Source organism: Acanthaster planci, linkage group LG12 (assembly GCF_054643075.1).
Source record: "Acanthaster planci isolate LZ-2023a linkage group LG12, COTS_SCS, whole genome shotgun sequence".
Taxonomy (NCBI): Eukaryota; Metazoa; Echinodermata; class Asteroidea; order Valvatida; family Acanthasteridae; genus Acanthaster; species Acanthaster planci.
This window is the reverse complement of record NC_141788.1, coordinates 13,128,650-13,143,154: the sequence shown is the minus strand read 5'-3', so window position 1 is coordinate 13,143,154 and position 14,505 is coordinate 13,128,650. Positions and strand designations below refer to the sequence as shown.

The 14,505-nt window shown below is 38.4% G+C and overlaps 1 protein-coding gene across 1 annotated transcript in view; it reads left to right on the top strand.

The window, feature by feature from the left end:
- The first annotated feature begins 236 nt into the window (after positions 1 to 236).
- The window catches only part of ube3c (ubiquitin protein ligase E3C), a 31,200-nt gene continuing 16,931 nt past the window's right edge, over positions 237 to 14,505 (top strand). Inside the window, exons 1-9 of the mRNA XM_022254698.2 lie at positions 237 to 657; positions 8,924 to 9,025; positions 9,236 to 9,289; positions 9,813 to 10,046; positions 10,794 to 10,906; positions 11,315 to 11,469; positions 12,579 to 12,729; positions 13,224 to 13,459; positions 14,067 to 14,200. Of these exons, the coding sequence (XP_022110390.2) occupies positions 8,960 to 9,025; positions 9,236 to 9,289; positions 9,813 to 10,046; positions 10,794 to 10,906; positions 11,315 to 11,469; positions 12,579 to 12,729; positions 13,224 to 13,459; positions 14,067 to 14,200 (1,143 nt within the window). The 5' untranslated portion in view covers positions 237 to 657; positions 8,924 to 8,959. The remainder of the gene's footprint in view (positions 658 to 8,923; positions 9,026 to 9,235; positions 9,290 to 9,812; positions 10,047 to 10,793; positions 10,907 to 11,314; positions 11,470 to 12,578; positions 12,730 to 13,223; positions 13,460 to 14,066; positions 14,201 to 14,505) is intronic.

The window sequence follows — 14,505 nt, the reverse complement described above, 5'->3', positions numbered from 1 at the left end:
ATTTTATCGGACAACTAATGGGTGCTGACTAGACTTGTAAAACAGCGTATTTGTTACGCCCCAACTATAGCATTAGTCCCAACTATAGTTTGGCCCGTCCCAACTAGAGCGCTACAGTTGGGCCGGCCCAACTACAGCACTACAGTTGGGACTCTCCCAACTATAGTTGGGACTGTCTCAACTATAGTTGGGACTAATGTTATAGTTGGGACGTAACATATTCACGCGGATGTCGTATGCACGTTCTTGCGCGTGCGCTGCGTTAACATGCACTGTCATGACAGTCACTCATGTCACTCTTTTCTAGACTTTTCCCCTCGATAACAAAAGTATAAAACTGTGTTTTGCAACCTATTTCACGATAAATGTAATGTTACTACGATGATTGGACACTTTGTTTTTCATTGTTTCTGTGTTCGTTCTTGCCTGTGACTGAATTTACAATTTAATTTTGACGGCCTAAGCCTATAATTCAATCTGAAGACTCTGTACTACTAGTACTAGACTTTACTTGCCTAACGTTATATCCATGATATGCCAACGCCTGTATCGGGAAGAATTCCTAGTCCTACTACCATAGAGCATTACCAAGACTAACGTGAGGCCCACATGTAATCCAACTCCTACCACCTACTTACAAGGTGTGCAAACAACAAGGTAGGCTAGCCTGTTTGCCATGTTCGCAAATATATGAACTGTACTGTAAATTAATATTTTGAAGTGAAAGATACCCCCAGAACTGTGGGGACCGGGTCCAACATCCACCCACAACTAGTTCTGCGGGGCTGGGGTAATGATGACCCTGTGGCATGGTCAGACCATAAGTCAGACCAGTGTTGATATGGTCGATGTTTACATGTACATTTGACATGTTTGAGCTTTTTTGAAGCAATAAGTAAGCCATTTTCAGGTTTTATAATGTTTATGTGCACATGCTCAGAAGATTTTATAAATTAGAGGGAACAAAGTCAAGACAAGAACCTTGTGTAATGTTTTGCGAGTTGTAATTGTTATTGTTGTAGACAATTTGTTCCGCTCTAGCTTTAAGCCTTTGTTCACTGCATTGCGCGGGGGCACTATAATCAACATGGCAACAGAACAGGAAATTGGCTTATTTCTCAGTTTCTGGTTTAAACTAGTCCGAGTAACTTGGACTCTAGTACTAGGCATGCCAGGGGTGTGAAAATTCGGCTTTGTAGCTGATTTCAGCATTTTTGTGTAGATGTTAACCCCGAATTTCAGCTTTTTGTACACCTGGTCTGTACAAAAGTGTGGGACCTTTTTACATTTCAGCTTTTTGCTAGCTGTTTTCAGCTTTAATTTTAAGTGGCTACTCACACCCGTACTCTACAAATCATCTTCTTAATGTTTGGACATGGTCACGCAAAGGGGCAGAGTGGACATCCGGGCGTTTTACAAAATACCGGTAGCGCATAGCAACCACACCGCGCCGATGAAAACAACTGCAGCTGCAATGATCAAAGAGAAAATGTTGTAACCCGATCCTCGGACTGGCTGGTGTGGTCACTGATTTCACTGGCGCGGGGTCCACAAGCCTTCCATTGGCTTTCCATCCCATTAATTCATTTCACTTAAAATAGCTCGTAGCCCGAGTCAAAATGCTCAGAATTCATCCACCAAACAGTCCTGACAGTCCTGACTACCCCCAGAACTGTGGGGTCCAACGTCCTCGTGGGAGCAGGGTGGACATCGGACCCCACAGTTCTGGGGTAAGCATGGTTCAGTTCAACTTTGGGGTCCAGTGGGAATCAAAGATTACAATGAAGGTGATAAGGTTTATTTACATATGGGTTAAAAAGAAATTCTGTTGAAATCAGAAATGCTTGTCGGCCTACATACATGTACATGTAGCTCGAAGTCACCATCTTCATATTGTGATTCAAACTGTACGTTAATGTCCTGGAGAAGACGTCACGGTGCGCTGGCCTAGCGGACCATTCACAAAAAGTGTGTGGTGTCTGCATTTGCATGCTGATGACTGTTTCCTGACTGACACAACATACATGTATGGTACTCGTAGCTGTGACCACATTGAGTTGTATGCCGGACGTTGCACTGTTGAGGTAACAGTCATCAGCATGCACTTGGACTACTTTTAAACCTGTTCGGGCATGTCAGGCTGCTGTTGTCATGATCATGATGGTTGTCAGGTTGTTTATGAACATGGAATACCATCAGATTGTTTTGCCAGTCATGCCTGTCATACAAGTTGAACCGTCAAACAAATAAGCCTTCCATGTTCAACTTACTGAACAGGTGGGCTAAGGCTTAACCAATGTTAGATTGAATTTTGTTGTAGGCCTTAGCTTATCACTTTCTATCAGGTCTGTGTGGTCCAACACCCTGCACTTGTCTGCCCTTATGTCTTGTTCTTTGTGTGATGAGTTTCTCATTTCTTTAAAAAAGTAACTGGAAAGAGTTTCATATCTGGACATCCCTTGACACCCTGTGCACAAACTCTTTGAGACTGGTCTGCAAAATGTACATGTAGTGTTTTCTAAGTACATGTAAATGCTTCAGTATTTTCACTGCTAAATTTTCACTGCTAAAATCTCTTTCTATTGGCTAATAAACTACTGCAAGGGAAAATTACTAATGTCCGTGTATGGAACCTTTACCAAATAATATTATTTAAAGTGATACATGTTGGCCTGGAGCTTATGTTGGTACCCCAAGAAACTCAAAAGATCCTTCAAGTTCTTCAGTTCGCTACCCCAAGAACTACATGTACATGTACATGTCTGGGGTTCGTTGCTGGCTTGCTGCGCCTCCCAGACAAGTCAGAGAGGTGGTGCTACATATAATGATGAACCCCATACATGTTGTTCAAAAGTCTGAGTAACTACAACTATATGGTCGGTGACCATGCTACTTGGAGTGGACGAGTTCAAGGGGTAATCAGTTTGCAGTGTGATTTCTTTGCACTATCAGTCAATCTTGTACTTAGTTTTGGGCAAGTTGCAATTACATGTACAATAGGGTCTATTTACATGTACATGCCACCTTTTCTAATTATGGATACAATGACTGGAATTCCGAGTATTTTCATTACATCAAATTTCCTTGTGTACATTAAACTTGTGTAAACTCAAAACCAGATCACTTGAAAAATCCATTTTCCTTGGAATTGCTCTTTATTACTGTAGCATCAAGATGATGTACATGTATGTATGCATGGTACATGTACTACGGTACTTGTACATTGTACATGTAATTACATACACGTGTAAGTACCGGTATCAATACATGTACATGTACCTTTGTAACTTAAGACTTGAAATCAAGTCAGTAATTAACCGGGTGTGGTCCACCTTCCACGTATGCGGTTCAGTGTGCAGTTTAACAACACATGGGAACAGTCAGTGCAACCTCGCTCCCCAATATGCATGTCCGGCGGTGCCCAATTACTAATTTGAACAATCTGCAAGCCCTTTTGTGCACAACATACCGGTAAAGTATGTACATGTATGGGGCTTGCTACCAGAATTGGATGGAGCACTCTGATTTGCTAGGAATCCTGATTATATGAATATTTATTTTAGGCACAGTTTGATTGTTCAGTTGAAAGTTTATTAGCAACAACCTCAGTCTCGTTTATTGAAGAGGGTCTAACTACTTTTATCAGGGGAGCCCACTATTAGTTTACATGTACACTGGCCAAGACACACCTGCAACAGTATATCCTGTTTGAGGAGTTTGTTTGCAGTACTAAGAAGAAGAAGAACCCTAACCCCTCAGCATTTTTTCTAGAAGGCTGACTCAACACATCAAATTCGAACACCCTGTCACTGCTGGGTGGGGTGTATGTACTCAACCTGCTAGATTCCAACAGTCCTTTTGCTATATCAGTGCACAGCCCAGAAACTCCATCAGGCAGTAAACTGTTGAGTTTTGGCTGAGTGGGGATACTTGGTCATATGAAGAATGAGGACACAGTATACTTATCCCTTCAAGATCCAACAACTGCATGGTTATACAAAATTTTTTTGTTGGAGGGGGCTCAGATTTCTTTGTGTTTATCTTTGACTTCTCTTAAAAATCAAGGTCACCAAACATACTAGAGTGATCTATTCTACTCCTTAAGTACAGGTACATGTACATGTACATGACCAAATGATCCCATTTTTTACAGGCACACACATACCAGCAGCACTATTCATCAAAAACCCAGCAAGTACTAGGCATTACCAACCATACCCACTCAGTCCAAAGCCAACCGTATGTTTTTTTGTAAGTTTCTGTTAATATTCAATTTCCTCCCTATTACCATTCACATTTACATGTAATGTAAGTCAATGTGATTTGGAAGGGGGCTGATGTAGTGAATTCATTCAGTTAGTTTCTTTGGCCCTAGTATGTAGGCCGGGTGGTAAAATAAAAAGCCGGACTACAGTAGGTGGAACATTGTCCTATTCTCTGTAACCCTTGGTGCATAACACGTTTATAAAAGGCTCGGTGTGGGCGTCCACAGCCTCCACTCTCTTCTCATGATGACTGTGCTGAGGCAATGAAGTCCTTCCTACTTACGTCAAAGTTTTGTCCTTCAAGGCTGCGTGGGCTTTGGAAACTGGTTCGATGGTGTTTGCCCCTCACAGCTGACGGGTCCACGTAGCCGAGTTCTGGCTACCTTGTCTACAGTTTGACAGCAACATTTACCACTAGTTTGCATGTACATGTATAAGCTCAGCAGGTTTTGAACAATCTTTTATTTATTTGGTTAAGCCTTGGCAGCAGCAGGCTAGTTTTTATTTCAAATAGAAAAGTTCAAATAGAAAAAAATCACATTCACTAAAACTGCATCTGTTCAGTACTCATCCTGTCATAACCCAAACTTTATGTAGTAAATTTCGAAAAACTTTGCTGTCGTAAATTGATGGAAGGGGGAACGTTAGGGTTAAAGATGAAGCACCACAAGGAAAGACTGATATCAAATTGTGAAAATAATATTTTTGACTGAAAACTTCACCATTACAATCAGCAAAAGAAGTTTGTCCATTAACATGTAAATATGAACGCCAGGCAGGGAAGAGTGCACATTCCAGCAGACTTTGAGAACACTATCCCACAGTCATAGAAAACCCAAGAAAAGTGATGGAATTTCATTTCAATTTCGGTAAAAAAAGACAGAAGTCATAGAAATTTATTTAGTTAATTATTAAAAATTTTGGGCCTAAATTTTTCATACAGTTAACAGAATGTCAACTCATAGTGAGTGGCACAAAAATGCACACAGAGAGGTGAGAATTCACCACACTTACTGACTAAATGAAATTGATGTCTATGGACCACTAGTAAAATTCTTGGGGGCTACATGTGGCCACTCAGCTAACAAGCAAATTAGGGCCGAGTCTATTCGAATATTCGACCTTCAATTCAATCGAATAACCGAATATTCCGTCTTTCCAACTAGCAGATTGTTGAGGAACAAAATCAGTTACAATAACACACACAGTTGTACATTATAATCACTATAATAGCTTCTTACGTCTACGACTATTTCCAGCCATGATTTAGCAAGATTTAAGAGACGAATAATCCTTCTTTTCCTGTTAAAAGTGTATATTCCTTTTAATTTTTTTAATGAATAGAGTACATTTTGAATCGCTGTAAGGTTTCTGTGGCTTTTCATTTAAATCTACTTGGAACAAGCATCCATAGTGCATTTTTTCTCAAAACAAAAGAAAATTCGCCCTCCCTTTTCATGAATTTTGCATTCAAATATTCAAATGAAAAAAAAAATTGAATAATCGATAATCGATCGTATTTTATGTGTACATTGTACCTGTATGTGACAGTGATTAAAGCTGACCCAAAGAACTTAACCAAGTATTGCTGTTATAATGAATTTAAGTTCAGGTTTTTACTTTGTGATTCATGGCTTGGAAGGTTTTTTTTATAAAATAAGCAAAATACCGGTACATCTACATTTACATGTAGCAGGCATTCGCTGCGTTAAGGGGACAAGTTCTTTTGTTAGGGAAATTTGGAAGGGAAGTTGTAGGGAGACAACAAAATAGGTGAAATGTCGAGTGCATGTCCCCACAACTACGGTGTGGGAGTGTATGTACGTGTACATGTGTTGTCTGAGAACCAATATTGTATCATCAACTGATATGTGTGAAAGTGACTGATATATTTGATAAAACAGCATAATCCCTTGATTATCCTGATCAACCAATTACGCTAAAATTATACATTAACAGTCTCAGTGGCCGGGTGAAAATGTGAAAAGGTCACAAGATAAGGGTACCATTACAAGCCATGTGTACATGTAAGTCTTGGACTTAAAAGCTGGTCTTAGTTTGGTATGGTTTGGTTTATTTCCATTTATCCATCTATCGTGTTGTGACATAAAATTACATGTACATTGGTTGATGCACATGATGAACAGTGGAGGGTGGCAGAAAGCTACTGCTTGTACAAGGCCAGGCCCCATTGTACATGTATATACAATTGAATACTATGAGAAAAGATAAGTGAAACAAGAAAAACTTATGATTATTATTTCAAAGAGGAAAAAAGGCATACATGTATGTAAGTATGACAGTAAATACTTACAAACTAAACGAAAAGAAGGAAAAAAAGTGAATCTTGTACATTTTATCTGTCAATTGAATGAAGCATTTAAACAATAATTAAGCTGGTAATAGATACAACTCACTTGGTTAAGCATTAAATCATTTTAAGTGTAATTTCTAAGAAGGAATTCCTTTCAGTGTTTTTAAAGCAGAGGAGTGACCTGTTTGGGGGTAGTGGGAAGATAGTATTCCAAAAGATTGGTCCTTGATGCCTTACAGTAGAGAGATATTTTGATGTCCTTGCCCTATAAAAATGTAATTTATTTGAATTTCTTGTGTAGTAGTACCAATGGATATCTACATGTAAGTTCTTTGCGAAAAGATTACAAAGTGAAGTAGGTAATAATAAACGAGACTGCATGCAATTTACATGTACACTCGTACATGTACATGTACGTTTTCTTACTGTATACATGTACATGTACCAACGAACATGTCCATGACATGTATGTGCTATATACTGTACAAGTAGCATTACACTTGATACCGATGGGACCTCAGTACAGTGTACATGACAGTACACCTGTTCTCATTAGCCTTTCACAAGCAGCATTAGCACTGGACCCAATATTGTAAAAAGTTACGGCGACTGCTTGTTTATATTCCAGTATGGTTTTTCTTCCATGCGTGACTATCTTTGATTTGACTTTTACATGCATGTGACTGATCTTATACATGTCACATGTACTTACTCAGACCTGGCCCAAATGATTGACCCACCAAGCTGATTACATGTACATGTACATGTACTTCGGGAGGTATCCCACAATACAGTGCAAAAACATGGCAACTTAGTTGAATGTTGTAAAGCAAAGTTACTGGAATTGACTCCATTGTAAATAATTTGAATGTGAATGTAGTGGCAAGTCAGCTCCAGTCAACTATATTCTAAGACAGAATGGCAAGTACGTGTACATGCATTTTATGTTTAGATTAGATGTCTGTCCCCTTTAACTATTCAAATTCATGTTGCAACTAAAATTTAATCTATGTGTGAGCGCTTAACCTGGTGATTGCATTTTGAGTAACCGGAGACTATTGATTACCGTGATTATTATACTGTACCGGTATATGTCCACCAAAACCCATGATATCACCATGGGCATGATTGGGTAAGCATGAGGAAAGTACCTGAATGCACTGATAGTGAACTTCTGTCAATATGAAATGCTATCGATACCGATAGTTTTTCCGTAGTTTTTTTTTCCCAGCGATATTTCCGATATGATGACAGAATTATCCAAAGATTGTGCAATGTTAAGAACTTCCCTAGATCACTTGAAATGAAAACCTACATTTTTTGTAATGTTATCCAGTACTGTATCATAAGACGAGTTGTGCTTTGGAAAGTAAAATGTGAGCTTCTTGCTGTATATTTGTTCTCAGAACATTTTTTGTGAAGGGATTTTGGCTAGATTTCCAACGTGTATTTTGACATTTTTGGACAGTTTGTAAATATTACACAAGCCAAAAAATCTACAAAATGAGGGGGAGGGTACACATACGGCACTCACAATTGTGATTCCAAATACTTGTTATCATACTCAACAGTCATATAAAGTCTTGCGTCAAATTTCTGTTTGCTAAAAATGATTTGAATGGTCTCCAATTTTTTAATTTGCCAAAGGTCAGAATAATATTTTTCTCTCATTTTTGGATCATGCATACATGTACAAGAACACACACATTGTGGCGAATTCATATACATGTAGATGTACACACATAACAGATGTACAGTATTTACATGTAGGTGGCAACCATGCAAGCTGAGTCTGATGTTTTAATTTACTGGAATTCTGATGTATGAATTAATTTTCTCTAAATTGAAAAGCTGTGCATTAGGAAAACAGCTTATTACTGTGCATATGGCTGAAAAATAGCTTTTCGCTTTCCTACTTTTGTAAGTGTAAAGTTTTTGGACAAGGAAAGTGTGGTTATCTCTTTAGTCTGTCTTAAAAGCTTATGTCCACTTTGAGAGGTGGTTGATTGGAAATCAGTGTACTGTATTCAGATGAAATTTAGAAAAGAGTAAACTTACATGTACCTGCATACATGTATATCGTACATGAACTTTGCACTGAAGCTTGACAATTATGGTGGAAAGTTACTCTGCTGCTATTGATTAATTTGGAGTTTTGCATTTTACACAATTCACCAAGTGGCTTTTTCCCCCTATTTTTAGACAAATCATGACACTTTCTGAGATTCCTGCTGATGTGGGAACATTTCCCTTTAAAGTACATGTATGTAGCCAAACTTTTGTAAGTGCACACTTTTAACTAAATATGTCTGACTCTTCCCTTTTTTGTCCTTGGATTTTGCAGACAGGAATTTCACTGTAAATATTCGTTCAAGGAGTTATGTATAGTTTTGAAGGCGAGTTCAAAAGACGTCCAGTGGTATCACTGAGAGGAGCCAGTAAAAAGGTACATGTGCCATTCACATTGTCAACTTGATCATCTCTCATCTTGTACATGGATACAGTTTGTAATAAGAAAATATCCTTTCTTGTACCTCAAGCAATGTCTTACATGTACAATGTGAAGAAAAATATTTGTATGGATTTCACTTGATCAGCCATCTATCAGGGTTCAAAGCATTGAGCATTTTAGCATCAAGTTTGTTCACATTTACAGGAAAAAACCTCATCTCTTCTGCAACGTACTCAAGATGAAAGGCGAAAGAGAGAGGTAAGCAAGTAATTGTAAAAACTGAACAACTGCATCGATTGACACTCGGTTGACACTTGTATTTAACTAAACATTGATTTTAAACACTGACTTAACTGTGTTGTATCGTGTGTCAAGTTGTATGTGTCAAGTATTCTGCTCATCTCGAGCCACGCCTGTTTGAGTTAAACTGGCCATCTGATTTTTTTGTTTAACCTTAGTATATATGACATGTTAGTGTTTTCCTTCACATTTTCCAGGTTTTTTTAACTAGAAAATGTGGAAGTACCCTTTGAAAGTCTTTATTGTTGCTACTCATAGCAGTGATTTCCCATCCTTGTATTTGTACATGTACTGTAGTTCATATTCATCTTGTAGCGGAGTACTCGCATCTGGTTTTACAATCCCATCAAAATGAATTCAAGACCCACTTAATGGTTCAATTCTGCTCAATTCTTCCTTTTCAATTCCTCTTACCAAAAAGCATACATTTGTTTGAAGTTTTAGTTGGTTAACTACACCTCAACGTTTCACTTGCCAATAGGAAGAAAGAAGGAGACAGCGCAGTGCTACAACAATCCAGTCCTTTGTGCGAGGATCTCTGGCTAGACACAGACTCAAAGCTAAGCTCCGAAAAGAATGGGATGCTAAGATGGGACAGATTCAGCAAGGGGGAAAGGATGGTTCATCATCATTGCTCTTGAACAGAGATACCCTGCTGTCATTGCAGAGTCGTCTGGTCTTATTCTTCCAAGAAGATTTCGATTCAAAGAGATTGGTGAGCGCTGAATTGTTTTGTGCATGAACATGTGTTTCTGTGAATGATGAATGTAATGTTAACCTCAGACCCGACCTTGCAACCCTCGCTTCTTGTTGATTCCTCATCTCATTAAAATCTATTAATGTGATCATTGAAATCTTTAGATGTTACCAGTATCTTTCATAATCGTTCACATGTACCGGTATTTGTGTGAAAAGTTCACTTCATTTCAGAGCAGTTCCAAGGTAGCTCATGCTACATTTATTGGCCTAAACTTTGCACTGTAATTTTGATACCTGCACGGAATTAATGGTAGAGCTTTTCAGAGAGCATCTTTGGAAACTGTAAAAAAGAAGTTAGTAAAGTAACTCTGTGCCTGACTGATGCTAACTCGTATTGCAAAAAAGACTTGACAAAAATTTAAGTGCCTTTGATTTGAGATTAATGGATACCTGTTGAAGTGGTTTCGTACTGAACAAATTCATTTCCCGTTGTTAAGTATGCTGCATAGAGAAGAATTTCATGTAGAATGATCTCACCCTAGATTTGGTTGCCTTTTGAAATGTCACTCTTGAGCATCCACAAAGAAGAATTAGGTTAAGCACTCAAGACCAAAGAGGAAAATAATGATGACAGCTAGCCGACCACAGAGGAGTTGTAGGTTCTCTTATTTTTCTTCTTTCCAGTTGCTGAACATTCCAAGCCATATTTCAAGGGCTGTCAAGTTTTACATTGAGAGTTAATTTTGTGTGTACTTCATTGTAGATCCATTTATGTCAGATGTTCCTGAAGCATCAGCATCTGTGTATAGAGCTGCTTGTCCACTCTCGTGCCGTCTGGCTCCATCAGATCAGGAAAATGCTGCTGTTGTGTTGCAGGTGAGAAAATAAACCAGAAAACAGATAAACCAGAATAGAATAACTATCCTCACAATGGACATTATCTATCAAAAACCTTCAAACTTAATGTTGGATTTTGGAGTGTTTTGGGAAGTGTGGGTTTAGTAGGGGTAAAAAGCCAGATCCCATGTCTGCATGTTTTGGGAGGGGATAGGACATTGGGAACTTAACTTAGTTTCCAACAGTGTCTTTTTATGTGTTGTCAGGGGTTAAGTATTGCATGACAAATATTACCATCTGGAAGCTGTGTTATTTAAATACTTCGAGTAATAATCAAATTTGGTGAAATGGTCCTTCAACAGAAGTGGTCCATAGAAAGCAATTTAAAGCTTGAGTTATATTCTTCGTTTCTAAATAGGCCTGCTAATTTCTTTTTTTTTTTGCCAGAATGTTACCTGGTAATTCCACTGTACCGATTGCTCTACCACTGAGAATGTTGGAAGTGTTTACAGAAGGAACATTATATCATCAATCAGGGAGCCTGTCAGATATGGATGTTGACCTAGCAGTCAGTGACACACTGATCTATCTTGTACAAAATGGTTAGTATTTTCAAGTTTATTCATTATTTGATTGAACATTTTCCTAAATCCCCCCAAAATTTAAAATTCACCTGTTTTTTGATTGAATGTGTCTGATGTAGGACTGTAAGGCAAGCCATAGAGGTAGAACAACCCCACAGGCCTGTTTAAAGTCATTTGTGCAATGGTGAATGCCAGACACTATGGTCACTGGACCTTGAAGTTTTATTTATTTATTTTTGGTGCAAAATTATTATGCATGACAATCACTGGCGCACACTATCACACATTCACTGGCAAAAGGGAAGAAATGATCACACCAGCCACTACTGAACTTCCATAACAGGAATAGCTAATATAAAGAGAAATGAATATGAGGATATTTTGGATTGTTTCATCAGCTTCAAGAATCTGCCTGGGGTAGGTTTTCACACTTTTGAGCAATTGCTCTGCAAAAGTGCAATCTGCCATTGTGTTTGCTGTTATGAGCAATTTAAATGTTCAGCGTTCTATTGGTCCAGTCCTTTTGTCAACTAGTCGATAACATTTCATCGTCAACTACCGACCTCATGTGTGTATAGGATGATCACACATCAGTTTTCAGTCACATGACCATTGCATGACTAACTCTAAACTGGCTTCATGAGCTGCATGTACATGTACATCAACCCACTTACTAGTACAAATAAAGAAGATACCATCGATTTATTGCTCAGTGTTGGTTTTGAAGAAGACTTCTTGCTAAAATGTGTGAGGACTTCTCTCCGTTTATTTCCTATTATTTCCTCCATTGTCAACCTTCTATACTGTAGTCATACTTTGTGGGATCTGCAGCGGTTACAAGGACAACAGTGTAGTAGCCATTTCATAAGCTCTTATCTTAGTGAGAGAGATGGAAGCTGTGTTAAGACCAGTTTGTAAATGCTTTTACTAGTCAAGAATACTTCCAAACTGGGGAAGTGTCTAACTGTCATATACCCCTACATGTAACAATGAGGGGTCATCTGTACATTGAATCCAAACTAATCATGAGCACATTGTCATGGAATGAGGTCAAGGTACAAGGAAGGGCAGGTTGGTCCCGGTAGGACTGCTGTACATATATGAAACACCTTTGTTCATCATTGCAGGTTACTACAGATATATAAGAGCATTGATTGATGACCGATTACCACCTGGAATTGCTTACCCTAACCATCCACCATTGGCAGAAACAACACTGCAGATGGTTTATAGACCACCTAGAATGGTCCGAAGGCTACAGAATCAGGAGGCTAACAGGTCATTCATTAAGAACAGTAATAAATTCCTAATGCACACCACTATAGTTGATTATTTTTGTCACCACTATATTGTGTATTACCACTACTCATTCATGCGTTTCTCAAAGCATCTCTATTCTCTTGAGAATACAGATGTGTCCCTCGGTGGTACCATTTGATTCCAACTTGACTTGCAATTACTGTCGGCATTTTACACCTGAATGGAGAAGATCAATTAATGAAAAATTATTTGTTCAGAAGAAAGACAGTCTCAAAAGTTTTTGCTTATTATCTAAGACACTGAATGCACAGTTGCCTGTTTAATATGCTAAACCTTGTGCTTTTGGTCCACGGAATTGCTTCAGTGTTCACCTTTTGGTACAGCCTTTTTTGTGTACTTTGTGAGCATTAGTTTTTCTTGAAGTGTTGTGTAATTGGTAATATTACAAGTACAGAGGTACCAATGTGAGGGAGCATTCTGTTCACGTTATCTTGTTGCTTCTGTTCTTTCAGCAAGGTAGTTCTGCATTCTCTCTGCAAGGAACTTTTTTGTCCCAAGTTCAGTGAACCAATTGGCTCCCTCCTGCTCCCAGCTGTGACTGATGCGACACACACCTTCCCTGTCTCCAAACTACTCCAAGCCATAGTGTCTACCAGTCGAACTGAAGGAATGACTGTCTGTCATCTGGAAGCCGAGGAATCACCATGGTTACTATATTCCATGATGATAATAGTTCCACCTTCACTACGTAAAAAGAACAGCCTCTTTATTGTAATTTACATTTATGAATACCTTGGACAGTTCGAGCATTTTCATTGGTTTAAAAGCCCATGACCTACATGTAGGTGGTTTAAACTGCTCGGAAAAGACTGCTGAGAACCATTGTGTTGTGTGTTATGTCACATAGTATTGCATCATATGCATGCCAAGTAGATATTTAGCACTCTGTGTGTGAGGCACATACCATAGACATGGGTAGGGGATTGGTATTTCACAAAAAATGAAGTTAAATGGTTGAATTAAAACTGTCCCAAATTTCTCTACTGTTTATACCCTTTTCAACTTTCTGAGAAAAAGGATATTTATAAAAGGTTAGAATATTTTGAGTGCAGTTTTTAATCACGTAGATGCCAAACTAGTTTGAAACCACACACATTTAAAACTATACCACTACAGCACACGTCCTCATATTTAAATATAGGGTCGGAAGTTTGGTGAGAATAAAATGATTTCTCATGTTTTTGGAGACCAATGTTAAATGACATGACATAATTTCTGTACATATGTACACATCTTCAGGGATTCTGAAATATTTGGATTTAAAGTTGAGGAATATTTCTCCCTGATTGTGTCAGCATCTCTTGATAATGAGGACACCCTGAGATATCTCCATCTGGTCAAGTTCTTACTTCCTACCCTGCCATGTACAAGTAACAATGATGATGACGACCCAGACACTGAAGAAGAGATGGAGATGGCGGACCCTTATGTAAGCTTTTTGTACCATTTTCTGTGTTTTGCAAGAATTGACATTTGGAAAGCAAAATTACTTGCACTGTAGTCTGTTAATATTAGATATTTGAAATCCTGTATCCATAATATTTGATATACTGATTTCCCCTCATGCAAAATATAAATTTTACAGTGCTTGATATCAAATACATATAAACTGCAGTGAATATCCCTGGCATATCATCAGTTTGGGCCATGATCCACCAAACGTTAAGTTATTCAAAACCTTTATTAATAGGCCCAAACTTATGGTGAAGTGGGTATCTTGCATATTGTTCATAA